We start from the raw sequence: 25,156 nt of genomic DNA on the forward strand, positions 1-25,156 counted from the left end.
TTACGTTTTAACGTGGAATGATAGGCCATTATTTTACCTCTCAGGACTACCTTGGCTGTCTCCCAGAAAAGGGCAGGGTCCCCTTCATGTAGGGCATTGTCAGTTTGAAATTCCAGCCACCACCCCCGAAGAAGATCTTGAAAAGACTCATCCTTCGCTAAATAAGAAGGGAAGCGCCACAAAAAGTCGGTCCCCCTCGGGTGTGATTGCCGAAACTCCAACACTACAGGGGAGTGGTCAGAAATGATCAGGTCAGAGATGTCCGTTACAGTCACCCTAGGGCAAAGGGAAGGACTTATCATGAGGTAATCAATTCGGGACCAGGAATTGTGTGTGTGGGAGTAGTGCGTGTACTCACGACCGTCGGGATGAAAATGTCTCCAGGCATCCACCAAGCCTGTACTGGATAGGAACGGTTGCAGGACCCTGTCACTCTGTCGGATGGCCACTGGCGTCGATGTCGCCCCTCTCCTGTCCACCAGAGGATCCACCACCGAGTTCAGGTCACCTCCAACCACTACCTGTAGACCTGCTGAACTAGTTAACTCACCTGTTAGGGAACGAAAGAAAGAGGCGTTATCTCCATTCGGTGCATATACATTATAAATAGCATAAGACTGCTCGCCATGTACTAAGGAAATATGGGAAAGACGTCCCTCACCATCATGTGTATGGGAGATCAAATGGTGTTGGAATGCCTTGTGTATCAGAATCAATACACCCGCCTTTCGGTCCACCGCCGGGGAACCATACACACCACCCACCCACAACTTCCTCATTCTAGGGAAATCGGTTGCGGTCAGATGTGTCTCCTGCAAAAGAACCACATCCGGCCTCAAGCGCTTGAGATATCGAAGGATGGACATTCTCTTCTGAGGTGATCTTAGACCCTTCACATTCCACGAAACAATTCTACACATCGTGAATACAGTGAGGAAGGGTAGCAGTAATGCACAGGGAGACGTAGGGACTCAACACAAAAATCCATCCAAGGGAAACTCCCAGAACTATGGGCAGACAGGGGAAGAGCAGGGATCGCCAGCGCAAGTTATCGAAGTACCTCAGCACATGACAAGAGCTCGCAGAAGGGGAGCGCCACAGTAATCCTAAACCCTTCAACTTAGAGTGTGCCCCTGCTTGCGCAGCTCGTAAGAAAAAAACATTGAAATTATATAAAAAAAAAACATGAAAAAACCATATCTGTAACTCCAACAGTGAGGGAAGCCCTGTGTGGAAAGATGGCAACCCTCTGACTGGATGTGGACCTCACTTTTTTCAGACATGAGAGGAGACAGGAACACCCCTCCCCACACCCACCCGTATACATGACCCCGCCCCGCTCCCTAAACACGCCCATCAACATTATACAAAGAGCCGCCATGGCCCAATCTGTAATAATGGAACAGTCCCCCCAAAATATCATGGCTAATAACTCAAAATCTCAAGTCCCAAGAGTCCAGCACGGGGGAGAAGGATGAACAATACCCGTTATACAGTGCAGTCCCATATTCTCAGCCATGGTAGAAATGAGAGTAGCTTCTATGATGTCATCCTGGATCAGCTGCTCTGCAAGATCGTGCGTCCGTGTAATTTATCGGAAGCTAGGAGAAAAGAAAGAAAAAAGAGAGGGGGGGGTGCGTGGAAACAATAGCTGGAAGACCTGGATTCAGTCCGGTGATGAGGATCTGCTACTACGGCTTCTGCTCCTCCGTTTTGGAGACTTCTTTCTTTTCCTACCCTCTGCAGGGGATCGGTCTCTCCCCTCCTTACGACGGGCGGGTCTCTGTGCCAGGGGACCTTGATCTCTCGAGGGGTCTTGGCGGGCAGGTGAATGTCTGGGGTGTCTCTGGTGGTCCGCTAGCACATCTCGCAGTTCCGCCTCGGCTGCTGACGGAGTCTGGTAGGAGCGAATAGATCCATCCGGCATGTGCACTTTTAATGTGGCTGGGTATTGCAGTTGAAAGCGGCGTTTGGCATTGTATAAGGCAGTGCAAACATTGCTGAAAGCTTTCCTTCTCTTCGCTACATCAGCCGAAAAATCTTCAAATATCAGCATCTTCTTGTTACGGAATGTCAGAGGTGTTGTGCGCTTTCGAAACGCCCTCAGGATGCTAACCTTGTCGTTGTAGTCGAGCAGTTTAAATATGACTTGGCGCGGACGGCTATCTGCACCCGCCTTGGAAGCAACATTACGGTCAGGCAATTTGCCTATACGGTGTGCCCTTTCCACCCTGCATTTGTGTGGCAGACCCAGCGCCTTAGGTAGATCACTCTCGCAAAAGTCTTGAAGGTCCGCAGGAAGGAGAGACTCAGTAACGCCTACCAAACGCAGATTGCTGCGCCGTGAACGGTTCTCTAAATCTTCCAGCTTTCCGCTAACATAGCATAAATCCGTGTCCATTTGGCGCAATTTGGTAGCCAGGCCGCTGTTCTCATCCTCAAGCGCAACAATTCTATGCTCCATCTCGCCAATGCGGCCCTCCTGAGCGCCCAAGTCCGTGCGTATCTGCGTTAGGGTGTCACGTATGGTATTTTCTAAAGTTTTCTGTATCGTGGGGGTGATGAGAGAAACTAGCGCTGCGGCCAGTGCCTGTAAATCAGGGTGGGCCGGTAAACCCCCCACAGAGGGTCCTGTGGTCGTGGCATCTGAGAGCTGGACCCCCAGACCAGGGGATTCTGCAAGTTGAGAGAACAGGAGTTGGCTACCAGTCACTTCCATTGCAGCAGGAATAGAGGCGCCGTTTGTGGTCCCGTGCTGAGGGGTAGGGGGGCGGGGGGGTCCAGAGGGCGCAGAAGATACGTGCGATCCAGAGACTGCCGGGCCCTGAGGTCCCTTGTGAACAAATTTATCCATGACCTGGCTGTTATGTCCGGTATGAACTCACTCCCTAGAGTCAGTGTGGGAATGTCTTGTTGTAATAGCAGCTCAGCAGGGAACAGGGAAGAATAGTCAGTTGCGGCTCAGAGGGGCCAAGATGGCGCTGAGTGGCGCTGTGCAGGTACTCAGCTGAGTACACCCGATGAGGGCCCCCTTTCCCCGTACCGGAGCTTGTCCTGACTGCGTGCGCCCGTTATTGTGCTCACCGGGTTCTCCGCAGTCTTCCTTAGGCCGCCCAGCTGTGATCGCGGTCCCCTCTCCGGCACCCGCTATTGCAGTCAGCTTCCGGAACTCCTGTATCGCTGCGCTGCCCGGTGTATCACGGGGAGCGAGATCTTCGCTGCTGGCTGAACTCCGTAGCCCCCACGGGAGTGCAGGTTCGAGCAGGGACCTCGAGCGGGGCAAAGTCGCCCGGTACTGTGCCGTTCTGGGGTGTGGGGTATAGGAGCTCCGTCCCTCCGCTCCTCACATGGCCGCGCCGGAACCGGAAGTCCCATGTTCTGTACTCTTTACCTGTGCCAGGGTTAGCTGCTCCTTTGGACACCAGGTGAGGGCGGCTCCATGTTACTTTTTTAGGACACTGTTTTCTGTACAGGACCCTGAAGAAGCTCCTGTCCTCTACATAGACAGTGATTACAGCTCCCAGCAGATCTTTATTACTTTTATTTGTAAGGATTTGCTTTTTCTATATTAGTTATCTACTTATTTATCTTTAATCCTCACTTTTTCCTATTTTTGGATGACATTTTGGTGGCTTCAGAACCAATTACCAGGTTTCCATAGAGTTATGGTCTCAACATACAATGGTCTCAGCATACAATGGTTGTCTTGGAACCGATTCATATTGTAACTTGAGGGACCACTGTATACTGTTATTGAGTATGACCGAGGCGGGGTATCAGCTGAATTTTTTTTTTTAGACAAACAGTCTGACCTCCCCTCCGCACAAGTGGAATTTATAGGGGACTGTATTACTTTCATACACATATTTTTTTTTTACCTATAACAATGTTTTTTATTTACAGCTGTGGGTACCGCTATGGGGACGACATTCGCCCCCAGTTATTCAAACCTATATTTATGGGCTATTGGGAGTCTTCCACTATTTTTATTAATGGGATAAGATGTCTAGCGGCGGAGTACCCCTTAATACCCAGCAGTGCAGTAATACTGGACTGACCATCTATATGTAGAGCCTCAGCTGCTCCATATCCCAGCAGTGAAGGCTATGCTGCTCATGTGAAGGGTATCTATCCCATCCTGAACAGCCTCCTCATACGTCCTCTACATTAGTTTGGTGAAATGGGCGCTGGCTCTTGCACAAAATGATTGAAAAGTGATATCTATAGTAATATGCAAAAAAACAAAAAAGCTATTTCTGTCAAATTTAGGTTACAGTCACACTGCCGCTGCGCCCCGTCAAGAGCGGCCATCAAACTTTTTTTTTAGTTTGACGGCCGTCATTTGGACAGGGCGCAACAAGCAACAGCGTGTCCCAATGGACCCCTTTATAGTCAATGGGGTCTGTCGGGTGCCGCTGTTTTTTCCAGCTGTTTACCTGACTTTTCTTATTCATATAATCATTTTGCATTTTTATCAGATTAATGGAACCAATAATTGTCCAACTAATAGATTTTACAAATAATGCAGGTCCATGGGATAGAATGTAATATTTATATATACAGTGGTGGCAATGGTGCAGGGCAGCAGAACTGACGGGCTGGAGCAGCAGGGACATGTGAGTATCATTGAGCAGGGAACAGGGGGCACATTAAAGGCTATCCTGCGGCTGATGAAGCAGTCAGTGCTGCCGGATAGCCGTTTTTGCAATGGCCCTGACACACAGGGGATAAGTTTCAGATCGCAGGGGGTCCGACCGCTGGGGCCCCCGCGATCTCACTTACGGGGCCCCGACCACCGCATGACACGGCAGCCGACACGCCCCCTCAATACATCTCTGTGGGAGAGCCGCAGCGCTGCAATCAGCAGCCTCCACCTCTGCCATAGAAATGTATTGAGGAGGCGTCTCGGACGCCACATCATGCGGTGGTCGAAATGAGCTATTTCGGCAAAGAGCCGAGAGCCCCATACAGGAGAACACGGGGGGCCCCAGCGGTCGGACCCCCCGCGATCTGAAACTCATTCCCTATCCTTAGGATAGGGGATAAGTTTTCTTATCCTGGAGTACTCCTTTAATGACCACGGACGTAAATGTACGTCCTGGCTTGGCGGTACTTCGCGCACCAGGACGTACATATACGTCCTGTGTATAACCGAAAGCATCGGAGCGGTGCTCATGTCATACACGGCAGGGACCCGCCGGTAATGGCCAACATCCATGATCGCGCGGATGTCCGCCATTAACCCCTCAGATGCCGAGATCAGTACAGATCACAGCATCTGCGGCAATGCGAACATTAAAATAGATGATCGGATCGCCCGCAGCGCTGCCGTGGTGATCCGATCATCTGAAAAGGTGGAGAGAGGTCCCCGCACCTGCCTCAGTCTGCCTCCCGGCGTCTCCTGCTCTGGTCTGAGATCAGACAGAAGATCACCGATTAATACTGATCAGTGCTATGTCCTATACATAGCACTGATCAGTATTAACAATCGAATGATTGATATAAATAGTCCCCTATGGGGACTATTAGAGTAAAAATAAAAGTAAAAAAAAAAAAAGGAAAACCCCCTCCCCCCCAAAAAAACGTAAATTGTCCCATTTTCCCTATTTCACCCCCAAAAAGTGTAAAAAAAATATTTTACATACATATTTGGTATCGCTGCGTGCGTAAATATCCCAACTGTTAAAATAAAATGTTAGTGATACCGTACGGTGAACGGCGTGAATGTAAAAAAAGGAAATGTCCAAAAAGTATTAAAAGTCTTATATACCGTATATACTCGAGTATAAGCCTAATTTTTCAGCAGGATTTTGAAAACACCCCCCTCGGCTTATACTCGAGTGAACAAAAAAAAAAAAAAAACATTTCTGGCTTTAGCTGTGAGGGGATGGTCCCGGACGTCCTTCTCTGCCTGTCAATCCCTTCTCAGTGGTCTTCAACCCGCGGACCTCCAGATGTTGCAAAACTACAACTCCCAGCATGCCCGGACAGCCGATGGCTGTCCGGGCATGCTGGGAGTTGTAGTTTTGCAACATCTGGAGGTCCGCAGGTTGAAGACCACTGAGAAGGGATTGACAGGCGGTGATGATGACGGGGGGTTGATGATGACATGGGGGGGATGATGTATTTCCCACCCTAGGCTTATAGTCGAGTCCATAACTTTTCCTGGGTTTTTGGGGTGAAATTAGGGGCCTCGGCTTATATTCGGGTCGGCTTATACTCGAGTATATACGGTAAGCAATTATGGTATCAATAAAAAAAAGTACAGATCACAGTGCAAAAAATGAGCCCCCATACCGCCGCTTATACGGAAAAATGAAAAAGTTATAGGTCTTCAAAATAGGAGGATTTTAAACGTACTAATTTGGTTAAAAAGTTTGTGATTTTTTTTAAGCGCAACAGTAATAGAAAAGTGTATAATCGTGGGGATCATTTTAATCGTATTGACCCAAAGAATAAAGAACACATGTCATTTTTACCGGAAATTGTACGGCGTGAAAACGAAACCCTCCAAAATTTGCAAAATTGTGGTTTTCTTTATAATTTCCCCACAAAAATAGTATTTTTTTGGTTGCGCCATACATTTTATGGTAAAGTGAGTGATGTCATTACAACGGACAACTGGTCGCGCAAAAAACAAGCCTCATACTAGTCTGTGGATGGAAATATAAAAGTTATGAGTGCTTAAGCGATACAAAAATATAAAAGTATCTCGCCATGGGGATCATTGTAATCGTACTGACCCACAGAATAAAGAACACACGTCATTTCTACCGTAAAGCGTATAGTGTGAAAACGAAACCCTCCAAAATGTGCAAAATTGTGGTTTTCATTTAAATTTCCTCCCTAAAAAAAATATTTTTTGGGTTCGTCGTAGATTTTACGGTAAAATGAGAGGTTTCATTACAAAGTACAATTGGTCGCACAAAAAACAAGCCCTTATATGGGTCTGTAGATGGATTATTGGAGGCGAGGAGGAAAAAAACGGAAACGCTAAAATAAAATTGGCCTGGTCCTTAAGGTGAAAATGGGCTTGGTCATTTAGGGGTTAAAGGGGTACTCCGACCCTAAGACATCTTATCCCCTATGCTTTGGACAGGGGATAAGATGTCTTAGGGTCGGAGTACCCCTTTCAGATTTATATTGCGGGGGTCTGACCGCTGTCCACACATGCTGGGAGTTGTAGTTTGAGAATACTCCGCACTACACGTGACGCCGCACCAAGGAGGGATTTTTGTTTAAGCAGTAATCCGAGGCAGGAAAAGGTTAAAAAATTCAACCATAACAAAAAAAAAATGAATTCGCTTTTTTAAAGTCGTTTCTACGCCGGACTGTGACGTCACGACCCGGTATGGAGGTCGGTTCTCATATGATTCCTGACGCAGTGATGTGTGTGAGAAGTAGAAGCCGCACTGTGTGCACGCGCCGCGCTGCGGTTTTCAGTCAGCCTCTGGCGGCTGTGACAGATCTAGGCGGGAAATGTCTCCGTCAGCCCCCCCCCTTCCGAGCCCCGACCGCACTGCCCGCCGGGAGATGTAGTTCCCTCAGGAGACATTGTCCATTCACATCCGCAGGATTCAGCGTCTCGTCACACTCCGCTCCCACAATGCACGGCGGCTCTCACCACCTCTGTGTCTGGGACTTGTAGTCCGAGACAGTGTTGATTTCCATGGATATTGTGACAATGTAAACTACAATGCCCGTCATGCCCCGCGATCCACCTGTGCATGCAGCGGATCGTCCATTTCTCTGGAGATGTACTGGGGAGCCCCGGTTTTTTGTCCGCATTACGTCGCTTATCGGTGCCGAAGATTACTATATGGCCCGTCACCGGGGAATCTAGAGCGAACACCGGCGCCTTTCTCCACAGAAACGAGGCTGTTCGATGATGACTACATTTCCCGCCTCCCCCCGCGCTCCCTCAGACCCGTACGAAGGGACGTCGCGCGCGGTGCCTATCGGGAGCTGTAGTCCTCCGTGCCGCTGAGCGCCGCTCTTCTCCTTCCGTCAGGACTACATGTCCCAGGGTTCCCCCAGCTCAGAGGCGGTAGAGTCTTTGGCGCCGGCGCGCTGCGCTGTATTATTGTAGTTCCCAGAGCGGATTAAGATGGCGGCTGCGGCCTCGGCTGGTCCCGGAGCCTCGGGCTCGGTTCGGGGCCGCTTTCCGGGCCGGCCGTGGGTGGGGAGGAGCGGGAACCGAGCCGACAGGATACGGGTGTCATTCCAGAGCTGCGGGCGAGCGCCGGAGATCACAGACCCGGTACAGCGCCGGATACTGGAGCTTCACCTCAACATGGAGCGGATGGCGAAGGCCTGCGGCCGGGAGAATGACAGCGCCGAGGTGAGAGCGGGGCCCGGGGGAAGAGGAGGCTCTGTGGCCGGGAGAATGACAGCGGGGCCGGGGAGAGAGGAGCCCGGGGGAAGAGGAGGCTCTGCGGCCGGGAGAATGACAGCGGGGCCGGGGAGAGAGCGGGGCCCGGGGGAAGAGGAGGCTCTGTGGCCGGGAGAATGACAGCGGGGCCGGGGAGAGAGAGGAGCCCGAGAGAGAGAGGAGCCGGGGCCCCGGGGGAGGAGACCGAGAGAGAGAGGAGCCGGGGCCCCGGGGGAGGAGACCGAGAGAGAGAGGAGCCGGGGCCCCGGGGGAGGAGACCGAGAGAGAGAGGAGCCGGGGCCCCGGGGGAGGAGACCGAGAGAGAGAGGAGCCGGGGCCCCGGGGGAGGAGACCGAGAGAGAGAGGAGCCGGGGCCCCGGGGGAGGAGCCCGAGAGAGAGAGGAGCCGGGGCCCCGGGGGAGGAGACCGAGGGAGAGAGGAGCCGGGGCCCCGGGGGAGGAGACCGAGAGAGAGAGGAGCCGGGGCCCCGGGGGAGGAGACCGAGAGAGAGAGGAGCCGGGGCCCCGGGGGAGGAGACCGAGAGAGAGAGGAGCCGGGGCCCCGGGGGAGGAGACCGAGAGAGAGAGGAGCCGGGGCCCCGGGGGAGGAGACCGAGAGAGAGAGGAGCCGGGGCCCCGGGGGAGGAGACCGAGAGAGAGAGGAGCCGGGGCCCCGGGGGAGGAGACCGAGAGAGAGAGGAGCCGGGGCCCCGGGGGAGGAGACCGAGAGAGAGAGAGGAGCCGGGGCCCCGGGGGAGGAGACCGAGAGAGAGAGAGGAGCCGGGGCCCCGGGGGAGGAGACCGAGAGAGAGAGGAGCCGGGGCCCCGGGGGAGGAGACCGAGAGAGAGAGGAGCCGGGGCCCCGGGGGAGGAGACCGAGAGAGAGAGGAGCCGGGGCCCCGGGGGAGGAGACCGAGAGAGAGAGGAGCCGGGGCCCCGAGGAGGAGACCGAGAGAGAGAGGAGCCGGGGCCCCGGGGGAGGAGACCGAGAGAGAGAGGAGCCGGGGCCCCGGGGGAGGAGACCGAGAGAGAGAGGAGCCGGGGCCCCGGGGGAGGAGACCGAGAGAGAGAGGAGCCGGGGCCCCGGGGGAGGAGACCGAGAGAGAGAGGAGCCGGGGCCCCGGGGGAGGAGACCGAGAGAGAGAGGAGCCGGGGCCCCGGGGGAGGAGACCGAGAGAGAGAGGAGCCGGGGCCCCGGGGGAGGAGACCGAGAGAGAGAGGAGCCGGGGCCCCGGGGGAGGAGACCGAGAGAGAGAGGAGCCGGGGCCCCGGGGGAGGAGACCGAGAGAGAGAGGAGCCGGGGCCCCGGGGGAGGAGACCGAGAGAGAGAGGAGCCGGGGCCCCGGGGGAGGAGACCGAGAGAGAGAGGAGCCGGGGCCCCGGGGGAGGAGACCGAGAGAGAGAGGAGCCGGGGCCCCGGGGGAGGAGACCGAGAGAGAGAGGAGCCGGGGCCCCGGGGGAGGAGACCGAGAGAGAGAGGAGCCGGGGCCCCGGGGGAGGAGACCGAGAGAGAGGGAGGAGCCGGGGCCCCGGGGGAGGAGACCGAGAGAGAGGGAGGAGCCGGGGCCCCGGGGGAGGAGACCGAGAGAGAGGGAGGAGCCGGGGCCCCGGGGGAGGAGACCGAGAGAGAGGGAGGAGCCGGGGCCCCGGGGGAGGAGACCGAGAGAGAGGGAGGAGCCGGGGCCCCGGGGGAGGAGACCGAGAGAGAGGGAGGAGCCGGGGCCCCGGGGGAGGAGACCGAGAGAGGGAGGAGACCGAGAGAGGGAGGAGACCGAGAGAGGGAGGAGACCGAGAGAGGGAGGAGACCGAGAGAGGGAGGAGACCGAGAGAGGGAGGAGACCGAGAGAGGGAGGAGACCGAGAGAGGGAGGAGACCGAGAGAGGGAGGAGACCGAGAGAGGGAGGAGCCGGGGCCCCGGGGGAGGAGACCGAGAGAGAGAGAGGAGCCGGGGCCCCGGGGGAGGAGACCGAGAGAGAGAGAGGAGCCGGGGCCCCGGGGGAGGAGACCGAGAGAGAGAGAGGAGCCGGGGCCCCGGGGGAGGAGACCGAGAGAGAGAGAGGAGCCGGGGCCCCGGGGGAGGAGACCGAGAGAGAGAGAGGAGCCGGGGCCCCGGGGGAGGAGACCGAGAGAGAGAGGAGCCCGAGAGAGAGAGGAGCCGGGGCCCCGGGGGAGGAGACCGGGAGAGAGGAGCGGGGGAGAGGGGCCCCAATAGGGACAGACTCGGGGAGAAGCTTCTAGAGGGAGAGTGACACGAGGGAGGGGCTTGTATGGGGACGGACCCATATGGGAGGAGTCAGCCATACATCTTGTCTTGTTTGCATTATCCCCCCAGTATTTCAGGATGTGACCCCAAGAATTTACTATCATGTCCCTTTATGTTCCCATCCATATACTGTGATGTTCTGTATATAATCTGTGGAGACCACGGGGTGTAGGGGGATGGGGCAGATGGTATTAACCCCCGCAGCAAGGTGTTATTAACCCCTAATGTTCGTGACGCCAGAGTGGTTTTTGGGTATCAGAACCACATGAATGGTATCTCCGCTATCCCAATGTCTAGTAGTGAAATGAGCGTCCACGACCAGGTTATGGTGTAACGGAGGCTTTACTGGGGTCAGATAGGTGATATTATCTACACAGCTCGCCAGAATCCCAGAGAGGTGATATTATCTACACAGCTCGCCCAGAATCCCAGAGAGGTGATATTATCTACACAGCTTGCCAGAATCCCAGAGAGGTGATATTATCTACACAGCTCGCCAGAATCCCAGAGAGGTGATATTATCTACACAGCTCGCCAGAATCCCAGAGAGGTGATATTATCTACACAGCTCGCCAGAATCCCAGAGAGGTGATATTATCTACACAGCTCGCCAGAATCCCAGAGAGGTGATATTATCTACACAGCTCGCCAGAATCCCAGAGAGGTGATATTATCTACACAGCTCGCCAGAATCCCAGAGAGGTGATATTATCTACACAGCTCGCCAGAATCCCAGAGAGGTGATATTATCTACACAGCTCGCCAGAATCCCAGAGAGGTGATATTATCTACACAGCTCGCCCAGAATCCCAGAGAGGTGATATTATCTACACAGCTCGCCAGAATCCCAGAGAGGTGATATTATCTACACAGCTCGCCAGAATCCCAGAGAGGTGATATTATATACACAGCTCGCCAGAATCCCAGAGAGGTGATATTATCTACACAGCTCGCCAGAATCCCAGAGAGGTGATATTATCTACACAGCTCGCCAGAATCCCAGAGAGGTGATATTATCTACACAGCTCGCCAGAATCCCAGAGAGGTGATATTATCTACACAGCTCGCCAGAATCCCAGAGAGGTGATATTATCTACACAGCTCGCCAGAATCCCAGAGAGGTGGCTGGTAACACAGAAGAGCGCGCAGCTCACTGGGACCAATTAGACTTGTAATAGACCTGACTGTATATAGTGACAGCAGACATAGACCTGACTGTATATAGTGACAGCAGACATAGACCTGACTGTATATAGTGACAGCAGACATAGACCTGACTGTATATAGTGACAGCAGACATAGCCCTGACTGTATATAGTGACAGCAGACATAGACCTGACTAGACTGTATATAGTGACAGCAGACATAGACCTGACTGTATATAGTGACAGCAGACATAGACCTGACTGTATATAGTGACAGCAGACATAGACCTGACTGTATATAGTGACAGCAGACATAGACCTGACTGTATATAGTGACAGTAGACATAGACCTGACTGTATATAGTGACAGCAGACATAGACCTGACTGTATATAGTGACAGCAGACATAGACCTGACTGTATATAGTGACAGCAGACATAGACCTGACTGTATATAGTGACAGCAGACATAGACCTGACTGTATATAGTGACAGCAGACATAGACCTGACTGTATATAGTGACAGCAGACATAGGCCTGACTGTATATAGTGACAGCAGACATAGCCCTGACTGTATATAGTGACAGCAGACATAGACCTGACTGTATATAGTGACAGCAGACATAGACCTGACTAGACTGTATATAGTGACAGCAGACATAGACCTGACTAGACTGTATATAGTGACAGCAGACATAGACCTGACTAGACTGTATATAGTGACAGCAGACATAGACCTGACTGTATATAGTGACAGCAGACATAGACCTGACTAGACTGTATATAGTGACAGCAGACATAGACCTGACTGTATATAGTGACAGCAGACATAGACCTGACTGTATATAGTGACAGCAGACATAGACCTGACTGTATATAGTGACAGCAGACATAGACCTGACTGTATATAGTGACAGCAGACATAGACCTGACTGTATATAGTGACAGCAGACATAGACCTGACTGTATATAGTGACAGCAGACATAGACCTGACTGTATATAGTGACAGCAGACATAGACCTGACTGTATATAGTGACAGCAGACATAGACCTGACTGTATATAGTGACAGCAGACATAGACCTGACTGTATATAGTGACAGCAGACATAGACCTGACTGTATATAGTGACAGCAGACATAGACCTGACTGTATATAGTGACAGCAGACATAGACCTGACTGTATATAGTGACAGCAGACATAGACCTGACTGTATATAGTGACAGCAGACATAGACCTGACTGTATATAGTGACAGCAGACATAGACCTGACTGTATATAGTGACAGCAGACATAGACCTGACTGTATATAGTGACAGCAGACATAGACCTGACTGTATATAGTGACAGCAGACATAGACCTGACTGTATATAGTGACAGCAGACATAGACCTGACTGTATATAGTGACAGCAGACATAGACCTGACTGTATATAGTGACAGCAGACATAGACCTGACTGTATATAGTGACAGCAGACATAGACCTGACTGTATATAGTGACAGCAGACATAGACCTGACTGTATATAGTGACAGCAGACATAGACCTGACTGTATATAGTGACAGCAGACATAGACCTGACTGTATATAGTGACAGCAGACATAGACCTGACTGTATATAGTGACAGCAGACATAGACCTGACTGTATATAGTGACAGCAGACATAGACCTGACTGTATATAGTGACAGCAGACATAGACCTGACTGTATATAGTGACAGCAGACATAGACCTGACTGTATATAGTGACAGCAGACATAGACCTGACTGTATATAGTGACAGCAGACATAGACCTGACTGTATATAGTGACAGCAGACATAGACCTGACTGTATATAGTGACAGCAGACATAGACCTGACTGTATATAGTGACAGCAGACATAGACCTGACTGTATATAGTGACAGCAGACATAGACCTGACTGTATATAGTGACAGCAGACATAGACCTGACTGTATATAGTGACAGCAGACATAGACCTGACTGTATATAGTGACAGCAGACATAGACCTGACTGTATATAGTGACAGCAGACATAGACCTGACTGTATATAGTGACAGCAGACATAGACCTGACTGTATATAGTGACAGCAGACATAGACCTGACTGTATATAGTGACAGCAGACATAGACCTGACTGTATATAGTGACAGCAGACATAGACCTGACTGTATATAGTGACAGCAGACATAGACCTGACTGTATATAGTGACAGCAGACATAGACCTGACTGTATATAGTGACAGCAGACATAGACCTGACTGTATATAGTGACAGCAGACATAGACCTGACTGTATATAGTGACAGCAGACATAGACCTGACTGTATATAGTGACAGCAGACATAGACCTGACTGTATATAGTGACAGCAGACATAGACCTGACTGTATATAGTGACAGCAGACATAGACCTGACTGTATATAGTGACAGCAGACATAGACCTGACTGTATATAGTGACAGCAGACATAGACCTGACTGTATATAGTGACAGCAGACATAGACCTGACTGTATATAGTGACAGCAGACATAGACCTGACTGTATATAGTGACAGCAGACATAGACCTGACTGTATATAGTGACAGCAGACATAGACCTGACTGTATATAGTGACAGCAGACATAGACCTGACTGTATATAGTGACAGCAGACATAGACCTGACTGTATATAGTGACAGCAGACATAGACCTGACTGTATATAGTGACAGCAGACATAGACCTGACTGTATATAGTGACAGCAGACATAGACCTGACTGTATATAGTGACAGCAGACATAGACCTGACTGTATATAGTGACAGCAGACATAGACCTGACTGTATATAGTGACAGCAGACATAGACCTGACTGTATATAGTGACAGCAGACATAGACCTGACTGTATATAGTGACAGCAGACATAGACCTGACTGTATATAGTGACAGCAGACATAGACCTGACTGTATATAGTGACAGCAGACATAGACCTGACTGTATATAGTGACAGCAGACATAGACCTGACTGTATATAGTGACAGCAGACATAGACCTGACTGTATATAGTGACAGCAGACATAGACCTGACTGTATATAGTGACAGCAGACATAGACCTGACTGTATATAGTGACAGCAGACATAGACCTGACTGTATATAGTGACAGCAGACATAGACCTGACTGTATATAGTGACAGCAGACATAGACCTGACTGTATATAGTGACAGCAGACATAGACCTGACTGTATATAGTGACAGCAGACATAGACCTGACTGTATATAGTGACAGCAGACATAGACCTGACTGTATATAGTGACAGCAGACATAGACCTGACTGTATATAGTGACAGCAGACATAGACCTGACTGTATATAGTGACAGCAGACATAGACCTGACTGTATATAGTGACAGCAGACATAGACCTGACTGTATATAGTGACAGCAGACATAGACCTGACTGTATATAGTGACAGCAGACATAGACCTGACTGTATATAGTGACAGCAGACATAGACCTGACTGTATATAGTGACAGCAGACATAGAGCTGACTGTATATAGTGACAGCAGACATAGAGCTGACTGTATATAGTGACAGCAGACATAGAGCTGACTGTATATAGTGACAGCAGACATAGGCCTGACTGTATATAGTGACAGCAGACATAGGCCTGACTGTATATAGTGACAGCAGACATAGGCCTGACTGTATATAGTGACAGCAGACATAGGCCTGACTGTATATAGTGACAGCAGACATAGGCCTGACTGTATATAGTGACAGCAGACATAGGCCTGACTGTATATAGTGACAGCAGACATAGGCCTGACTGTATATAGTGACAGCAGACATAGGCCTGACTGTATATAGTGACAGCAGACATAGGCCTGACTGTATATAGTGACAGCAGACATAGGCCTGACTGTATATAGTGACAGCAGACATAGGCCTGACTGTATATAGTGACAGCAGACATAGGCCTGACTGTATATAGTGACAGCAGACATAGGCCTGACTGTATATAGTGACAGCAGACATAGGCCTGACTGTATATAGTGACAGCAGACATAGGCCTGACTGTATATAGTGACTGTAGATTTGGGGTCTTCCCGGTTCTGGACACTAACACTGAGATCTCTGGTCCACACTGTTCCTCAGCAGCAATGATGGTAGAAGAGCCAGAGTTGTAATGGCCGCCCCCTTATAAAGGGGGGGGGGGGTCTGAGCCAGAAGCCCATAGGTCAAACTGCGGGTCATGTGTTAAGCTGGTTCCCTCTGGGTAACATGAAAATAACATGTAACATCTCACAGGTCCTTCAGGCAATTATATTTGTCCTCCAAAGGTCCTTTATACTCTCTATACACATAATACTGACTATAATCCGATTACCATAAATAACAAAGTAACAGCAGGGGAGACACTCTAGGGGAGCTCCCAGGTCACTGAGGGACTCAACCTAACAGGGCCCAAGTGTAGTGCAGGACCATGTCCTGTACTGGGACATCACAAACCCCCCTACTGGAAGTCACCCTCAACGCAGGTTCTGTCAGGATTGGGGGTCGAAGCTGCCTTTGGGCCGGATGCAGTCCTGGGGCACTTTTGCAAACAAACGTCCATTTCCAGGCTGGTAATTCGCTTTGGAAAAAACTGAGTACTTAAGTCTCTGTATAATTTTCCCTACATGCTCAGATTTTTGTTGCTCAACTGAGAACAGGATTAATAAGGACTATGACTAGTAATAACTTTACTTAAGGACCTATAACTATGCATTTGATGATGCTTGACTTTGCATAATAAATGACTAGACATAACACAACATTTTGACTATACATGACTAAACTTAACATTTTGTACAAGACATTTGCGGATTGGGTTGCCTGAGGCTCTCTGCCCAGTGCCCTGGCTACTGGGGTCCCTTGGCATTTAAAACACTTCTCCCCAGAACGCTGTGTTAAGTTTATGCTGGACATTTTATGTTGATAACATTTGACATTTCTGTTAGCGTAGACTTGATTAGGTGCATTACTCAATATCAGGAATACCTTCTGGTCAGTAAAGTATCCTGTGCACGAACACAAGGACACATGACATTAGACATACGAGTGGACTGTGTAATTTTGAGTGATACAGTACCACTGTATGTGGCTTGGGGTGTACATTACTTGTACATAACTTTGTACTTATGTGTACATTATGTGTAGTACTTTACAGTACAGTGATATCTCAACTTACAATGGCCTCAACATACAATAGTTTCAGCATACAATGGTCTTTTCTGGACCATTGTAACTTGAAACCAAACTCAACATACAATGCTATGAAATCTGAGAAATGTGTCAATGGCTGGAAGAACGGACCAATCAGAATGGACATTTCACTGCTAAAACACCTGTATTCCTGAAGTGTATGCACTGACTGGTGTCTCGTAATGCCCCCTACAGTACAGGGAGGTATTACATGTTCTGTACTCTTTACCTGTATTACTGAAGTGTATACACTGACTGGTGTCTGGTAGCGCCCCCTACAGTACAAGGAGGTATTACATGTTCTGTACTCTTTACCTGTATTTCTGAAGTGTATGCACTGACTGGTGTCTGGTAGTACCTCCTACAGTACAGGGAGGTATTACATGTTCTGTACTACTCTTTGGACACCAAGTGAGGGCGGCTTCATGTTACTTTTTTAGGACATTGTGTACTGTACAGGACCCTGAAGAAGCTCCTGTCCTCTACATAGACCAGTGTTTCTATTTTTTTTTTTTTTTTTTTTTTTTTAAATCGTCACTTTTTCCTATTTTTGGATGACATTTTGGTGGCTTCAGAACCAATTACCAGGTTTCCATAGAGTTATGATCTCAACATACAATGGTCTCAACATACAATGGTTTCAACATACAATGGTCGTCCTGGAACCAATTAATATTGTAACTTGTGGGACCACTTTATACGGTACATTGTATAAGATGATGGTGGGGTGGGGGGGGGGGGTGACATGTTGCTTTTCCTGACTGGTTCAGGACAAACCCCTGTAGGAATACAACCAGACATCAGAGAGACTGTACACTGTGACTTTTGGTGTACAGTTACTTATATACATTTTATTAGCCATTAGCAAACATAATACAGGGCCGTAACATTTCAATGTACCTCCGTAACCATTAGAACAGAATATATTACTTTGGGTATTTACGTAACAGTTCATGTACCGCTCGGGAGTCCATTAATGAGTTTGTGGATCTAGTCAGGGTCCCCTCCTGACTTATTTGTGCCTATGTGAAGCTAATAGTGAATCTCCTCCATCCTCCATTACTTATCTTGACAAGTCTGTCGGGCACAATGCTTAAACCTTGCAATAAACCTGTATCAACATAAGTGCACGACAGTCAATCAGTCTGGCAACCAAGTCTGGTTAAAGTTTTCTGTACATAAGTCATTTGGGCAACTTTCTTTCCCAGTCTCGCCTATCAGGCTGGGCCCTAGGTTGTGAGATGAACCTCGGGTTGCGACACTGGGCCCCTTACATGGGGTCAACATGGGTGTTCCTTGAAACATGGGACAAACGGGAATTAGTAATGGTTGGACTGGCTGTAACCACTACTAGTACTGCAGCGGCTTGCGTTACTGAGGGATTATTTGTTGGTGCCTGCTGTTCCAGCCAAACCTCTGCCACTGCAGGAGAAGCCGAGGCACTTGAGTTGGTACCCGCTGATTAGGCCAAACCGCCTTGACAGCTGGTGTAGGCCTGGGTACTTTTGTGGTTGCCCGCTGGTTAGGCCAAACCGCCTTGCTCCTAGGAGTAGGCCTTGGCACATCTGTACAGGAACTTTTGATGTAGGTACTTGGGATCCATCGCTAGTGAATCTGGATACTCCTACTGGACAACTGCTCCCTTGACGCTCGGAGGAAGAAGACCAAAAGGATCTGCGTCCCAATCTTCAGAAGGGAACGGAATCTGGGTAGGATTCTTGTGTCTGGTTACAGCTGCTGCCCATTCCCCTCGCAGGCGGGGTATATTTCACGATCTCCCCGCTCCTTAGAGAATACTTTTCTGAGGGGAGGGAGCCCCTCTGTACGGCCCTCCTGTTTACCCAGAGGATGCCTCCATGATGACAGTCCATGAGGGTGCCAAATCCCTGTACACTATATAAAATTTCACTACGGTTGCGCATTGGTGCTCTAATCTGTGGATATACAAGGCCTCTAGTTGTTTAGTGTCCTGTTATTGCTGCTGCCTCACTTCAAATGGGAGCTGCTTAGGCCCATATCTCTGTAGCTTTTGGGCCCTCAGTTCCTCCTTTTGGTGGCCACCTCTGCTTCTTTTAGCCCTTCGGACTGGGGGGAGGGGCTTCCCGGGCCAGTAAAGTAGATGCTCCCGCATATATCGGATTAATTCCGGCTCATACTAGGGGCTTGTTGGGCCTTGCACACTCACTCCGGACTGGAGGTAGAGGAAGGAGTAGAGAAAGCTGCCACAGCCGGGGTACTCGCATCAGACTCCTCCGTCGGGATCTCTGCCCAGGAACCCCAGCTGTGGTGATGAGGCGACAATCTCACGGGCGACCTTCTCGAAGCTTCTGTTGTACCCTCCGCTAGTATTGCGGCCCACTCTCCGTCGTCCTCGGGCAGGGGCACCTTCAGGCAGGCGTCGTCGGCCTTGGACAATCGGTGTAAACGCTTTGACAGCTCGTGGAACATCTTGGCCGTGGCAATCAGCCGATCCTCTGGCTCCATCTTGGGACTCTTGGTGCACGTGGGTCGCTGTGACTTCGCCATCTTACTGCTCTCTGCCAGCACTTCCTGTAGTCTGAAGAAGTCAGGTTCTGCGTCGCTTCTTATACTGGTCTCCGACAAGATGGCTGCTGGAAGGACGTAATCACGTTCCTTGGCGTCATTGTTTTCCATGTTGGATGTGTGACGTGGTGGTAGTCTCCGGTCACTCTCATGTCTTCCATAGTACGATTTGGTCCCGTGTCATCTCACCAGGGGCAGGCTCGTCCTCATTTCTATCATGAGCGGAGGTTATGGAGTGGGCACAGATGGATAAATGTCGTCAGCGTGGACGAGGCCTGTGACATCTGGTGGTTTTTGTTAGTCGTCTGATCATGTTATAGTCAGAATGTAAGGGACCGAGCCCCAGAGATATCCATGTCCTCACCGGTGACTCATGAAGGCGCTCTAGAGTCTGCGCTGTGTAGAAGATTATTCAGTGACCCCTTTATATTCTACACATTGGCAGACGGGTGGAAATTAAGAAAAAAAAAATACTAAAAAACCTACTTGTCCAAGGGATTATAACAGGAACACAATCCACTTTTCTGGGCCAACTTTAACTTCTTCCTCCTCGTCCTATAATAACTATAACTCCTATTTTTCTCCTACGAACCCATGTGAGACTTAAGTTTTTTTTTTTGCAGGACCCATCGTACTTTGTAATGGCACCTTTTTTATTTTTCCATAGCATATGCTCCAAAACAAAAACATTAGTGAGGTGAAATAAAAAAAATAAAAAAATATTGCAAATTATTATTTTTTTTTAACACCATTTACCCTGTGGTGAAGCTGACATGTCATTTTATACTTTAGATCGACCCGATTTACAGTAACCAGTAACCAACAGTATACAGTGATACCAAATTTTTTATCATTTCCATCATGTATTACTAATTTAAAAAAAAATTCTTAAAAGAAAATTGTCAGCCAGTTCACCCACACTAAAGCCAATATACTGGGTGATCGTGTGGGTGAACTGGAGTCCAAGTGTATCTAGTTACACTGCGCATGCGCTCTTCGGGGACACAGTTCTCATGTCATCAGGACGTCCGGGGGCATGTGAAGAAAATGAATATGCAAACCACGGGGGCATGGGCGTGCCTTCAAAGCGCTACTACAGAGAGAACTCAGCGGCCAGGGCACACACTAAAGTAAGTGACCCCTCGTTGGACTCCCGTTCACCCACATTATCACCCAGTATATTGGGTCAGGGGTATGGAAATTTAATTTAAAAAAAAACAAACTACTTGTCCACGGGACTAAGATGGAGCAAAATCTACTTGTCCCTCATGATGATCCACTTGTTTGGGCCAATTTTCGCTTTTACACTCACGTTTTTTCCTCCCCGCCCCATAATAGCCATAACTACCTACTATAATGACACCTTTTTGATTTTTCAAGAACATATTCTCCGAAACAAAAAATAAAATAAATATATATGGGTAAAGTGAAATTGAAATAGTAAAAGATCATTTAGTGGTTTTCTTTTCTATGCCATTCCATCATGTTTTACTAATAAAAAAAAAAGTGAACTTTTATTTTTATTTTTTAAAGCCATTTTTTGTCCCCTGTTCTATGCTATATAGTGCACTGCTCCAGGGCTGGTAGAGATAAGGTCCAGAGATAAATTACTGCTGATTCGGATCTCCAAGCCATTTTCATGGGGGGCACTTAGTTTTCTCTCATAGCTTTCTCGTTTTGATTCATGTTTGTTGAATGAATGGCATAATGGAATGTGTTCACCTTAGGTGATATTTACATTCCCTGGCACCTGCCCGGTAGTCCCTCCATAATGATGGCTACCTCTTTGTGGGGTCACTTCTCTCCTTTGTATATTTGATCTGTTCCTGTAAATTACATAGCAGCCTGGTTATTTGTGCTGTGGGGGCTATCTTTGGGGGGGGGGGGATGTTTTTGGTATTGTGGCTGAAGCATTAACTAATACTTGGCTTTGTGTTTTGCAGGAGGAGTTTCTGGGCTTCAGCGACGAGCGGACTGTGCAGCGTCCCATGCGCCGCGCCTTGAGATCCAGTAAAGGTGAGAACTCCCCCCCTTCTTTGTAAACTTTCAACATAAGGCTACACATAATTGCCCCATAATGGGCCGTACATCCCCAGAAGCCAGTGATACATTGTATTCCTACAGTCTGTAACATGATAATTGGAAGATGCTGTTGGTGGGGGGCCCCCGTAGATAAATCACAATGTCACAGAAGTCACAATGATACAATGTATCCAGCGCTTCCTTGGCCTGTCACATGGCCATTATAAGACACTTGTGAGACCCCATTAGACATTAGTGAGTGAGGGGATTATAGTATGAGCTGAACACACTTTTCTGACTTTCTTTTTGTAGATTGTAAATCGGCATCCTCATCTCCATCTGTGGTGTCCTTCTCTATGCCAGTGAGTCCCGCCGCTTCCAGCACGAAGCCAGTGATTTCTACCACTCCCACCTTTACACCAGCGAGTCCTGCCGCTTCCAGCACGAAGCCAGTGATTTCTACCGCTGCCACCCCTACACCAGCGAGTCCTGCCGCTTCCAGCACGAAGCCAGCGATTTCTGCTGCTCCCACCTCTATGCCAGCGAGTTCTGCAGCTCCCAGCACTAAGCTGGCGAGTCCTGCTGCACCGTCTGTGAAGTGCGAGTACCCCGCCACCCCTGTCAGGCAGCACACGGACATTGTTCTATCCAACATAAAGCGGAGTTTCACCCCGGAGAAGATTGTGCGGGTTCATCTGACACAACTGGATCCCTCTCTGTACAGTCTGAATTCTTCTACGTTACTGTATTCGTGTAAAGAAACACAGAAATCAGCTCGAAGCTCTGATTTATCTCCCTGCCTGTCCCCTGAAAAAGCGCAAAGTTCCAATGCCGCTCCCCCTGCACCGTCAGCTAGCCCTCCCCATCCTTCTGTCCGCAGCAGGCGTCAAAAGAGGAATGGAAGACAGGTTACTCCTAGACACTTCCCTCAGACTTCATCTGCTCAGGTCGAAGCGAACTCTGTGGATGAACCTAATGAAGGGGGCACTAATCTGGATTGCTCTGCTTTGGAGAGTAGTAGTCAGGACCCTCTGCTGGAACTCTCTTCAGACCCACTGACCACCAGTGAAGATACAAGGAAGACTGCATCCCCCACAGATGATTCTATGGACACAACTACTGACATGAATCTTGATAAGACTCCAAAAACTGAGAAAACTTGCAAATCCCCTAAAGTAGAGACTGGGAAGCAAAGCTCTGGGGGAGGTAAAGGGAGGACGAAACGGAGGGGACTGAGGGGCCGACTTGTTCCCAAAGTAAAATGGAAACTGCGAGGGGGTTGTAGGAGAGAGAGCGAACCAGAAGGAGCTGTGGAAATGGTAACACTTGAAGACAAGACCAAGGAGGAAGAACAAGATGAGAAACTACTGAGTGAGCCTGATCCTCCGGTTATAGACAGTGAACCGCCATCTGCATCAACCACAGAAGCTGTAGTGCCCATAAAGGAAGAAACCACTGATCAAAGCACGAATGAAGGCCAAGAGGACACTGAAACACAAGTGCTGGAAGACAACATAGGAGCAACCAATGAGGAGAAAGACGAAGAGAACAATGTAGAGGAGAAAGACGAAGAGAACAATGTAGAGGAGACTCCTTGTGACAAGAGTCCGGAGCCAGAGTACAGAGTGGAGGGTGTGGAGTCTTCTCCAGAACCGTCAGAGATGGAGGGTACGCCTGGGAATGACACAAGTGGTTTAGGAGGGGAGTCTCCTGCCTTGTCCGAGCTGCCGCTCCCACACATAAAGATAAAGATTGTAAGAACAGGGCAGAAAGCGAAGCCTAGCCGCTCAGAGAAGGCCAAACGCATGGCTGCTCGGAGACTGATGGCCAAAATGATGGAAGCTAAGGCCCAGCCCAAACCGCAATCTCCTAAAGCCGAGACTGCCAGCAGTGATGGAGGCTTCCTGAAACCTGCAGTCAGCGCCCGCCCATCCCGGGTCATCAAGATGCCACGTAGATTCATGGACGACTCGGACACACCAGCCTCCGAAAACCAGACCAAGAAGGTTCCTGCTAAGCCAGTTCTGACTATGGCGGTGCTGGAGAAGCAGGTGTTGTCCGATACGCTCATCCCACCCTCTGACCCTAGATTTTGTCTTTTCAGTGAAGATGACCCCCTCAACGTGCTACCTCCAATATCTCCGCACACAGACTCCACCCAAATGTCTCCTCCCTCTGCTGCTTCTTCTCCCGCTCTTCAGTCTTCATCAGCTCCTTCTGAGAGCGTTCGCAAAAACATCCTCCGGGCACCAACGTTTTGTTGGAGGTCATCGAACGTTTTGGAGGTTCAGGAGGCACCAAGTACCAGCCCACCTTTTTTTCGTCTGCAGCCTCCGACTTCTCCAGAGGACCCCTTAAAAAAAAGCCCTCCCACCTCTACCCCCTCTTCCCCTCCCCCATCCAGCATTTCTCCCAAACCAGAGTCTGCCAAACGATCTCCGCTCCTACGTGCTCCGCAGTTCACGCCCAGTGAGGCGCACTTGAAAATTTACCAGTCTGTGTCCCTTCATGACAATGAGGTCAAGACTTCTCCTTTGGCCACCACCAGCCGCCTGACTGACCACGGGTCCTCCGTAGCCCCTGCCTCTTCTCCAGAAATCCTTCTGTCTCCTGCCAAATTAGGTGACCAGCAGCTTGTGGGGAGGCGGGCGAACCACTTGGCTTTACCTCTCTTCGTGGACTCCCTCTCTGGTAATATGGAGGTTCCTTGCAACTCATCAGACGCAACGGTGTCCAACCTCAAGATGACAGAAGGGCGTTCTGAGTCTGTAGACACTTCAAACTTGAAATACCAGAAGTCAGGTGGTAGTGTGCAGCAGAATGACGTTCTGGACACCTCCAATAAGACCTTAGAGATCGGAGCCATGACTCTGTGCACTGAAAACGGCACCGTGTGCAAAATGGCTGTGAAATCCCATTCTTCCACCCACATGGGGCCCCAGGATGAGGGCTCTACTTTCCCACCCAGCGAAATCACACTCTCTGGTACCGACAAGAAGGTGATCAGCCTGCTGGAAAAGGCCAAGATACAGCTCTTCAAGATAGACAAGCAGAAGACTGCCGACCTGGTGAGTGCCATCGCCTTTATTGGTCAGATGATAGCAGGGTTAGGGTCCACAGCAGTACAGAGTATTTCAGGAGAGGAGTGTACTGATCATGTGGAGCTCACAGGGTGAGAGTTATATAGTGGAGGAGCAGGGTCCACAGCAGTACAGAGTATACAGGAGAGGAATGTACTGATCATGTGGAGGTCACAGGGTGAGAGTTATATAGTGGAGGAGCAGGGTCCACAGCAGTACAGAGTATTTCAGGAGAGGAATGTACTGATCATGTGGAGGTCACAGGGTGAGAGTTATATAGTAGACGAGCAGGGTCCACAGCAGTACAGAGTATTTCAGGAGAGGAGTATGCTGATCATGTGGAGGTCACAGGGTGAGAGTTATATAGTGGAGGAGCAGGGTCCACAGCAGTACAGAGTATTTCAGAAGAGGAGTGCGCTGATCATGTGGAGGTCACAGGGTGAGAGTTATATAGTGGAGGAGCAGGGTCCACAGCAGTACAGAGTATACAGGAGAGGAG

At 49.8% G+C, this 25,156-nt stretch overlaps 1 protein-coding gene across 2 annotated transcripts in view; it reads left to right on the plus strand.

Annotated features, from left to right (window-relative positions):
• Positions 1 to 7,735: 7,735 nt before the first annotated feature.
• The window catches only part of KMT2B (lysine methyltransferase 2B), a 41,352-nt gene continuing 23,931 nt past the window's right edge, over positions 7,736 to 25,156 (plus strand). For both annotated transcript variants that reach the window (XM_056554829.1, XM_056554830.1), the window contains exons 1-3: positions 7,736 to 8,341; positions 21,499 to 21,571; positions 21,890 to 24,645. In XM_056554829.1, the coding sequence (XP_056410804.1) occupies positions 8,108 to 8,341; positions 21,499 to 21,571; positions 21,890 to 24,645 (3,063 nt within the window). In that variant the 5' untranslated portion in view covers positions 7,736 to 8,107. The remainder of the gene's footprint in view (positions 8,342 to 21,498; positions 21,572 to 21,889; positions 24,646 to 25,156) is intronic.

This window comes from Hyla sarda, unplaced genomic scaffold (assembly GCF_029499605.1).
Source record: "Hyla sarda isolate aHylSar1 unplaced genomic scaffold, aHylSar1.hap1 scaffold_912, whole genome shotgun sequence".
Classification (NCBI taxonomy): Eukaryota; Metazoa; Chordata; class Amphibia; order Anura; family Hylidae; genus Hyla; species Hyla sarda.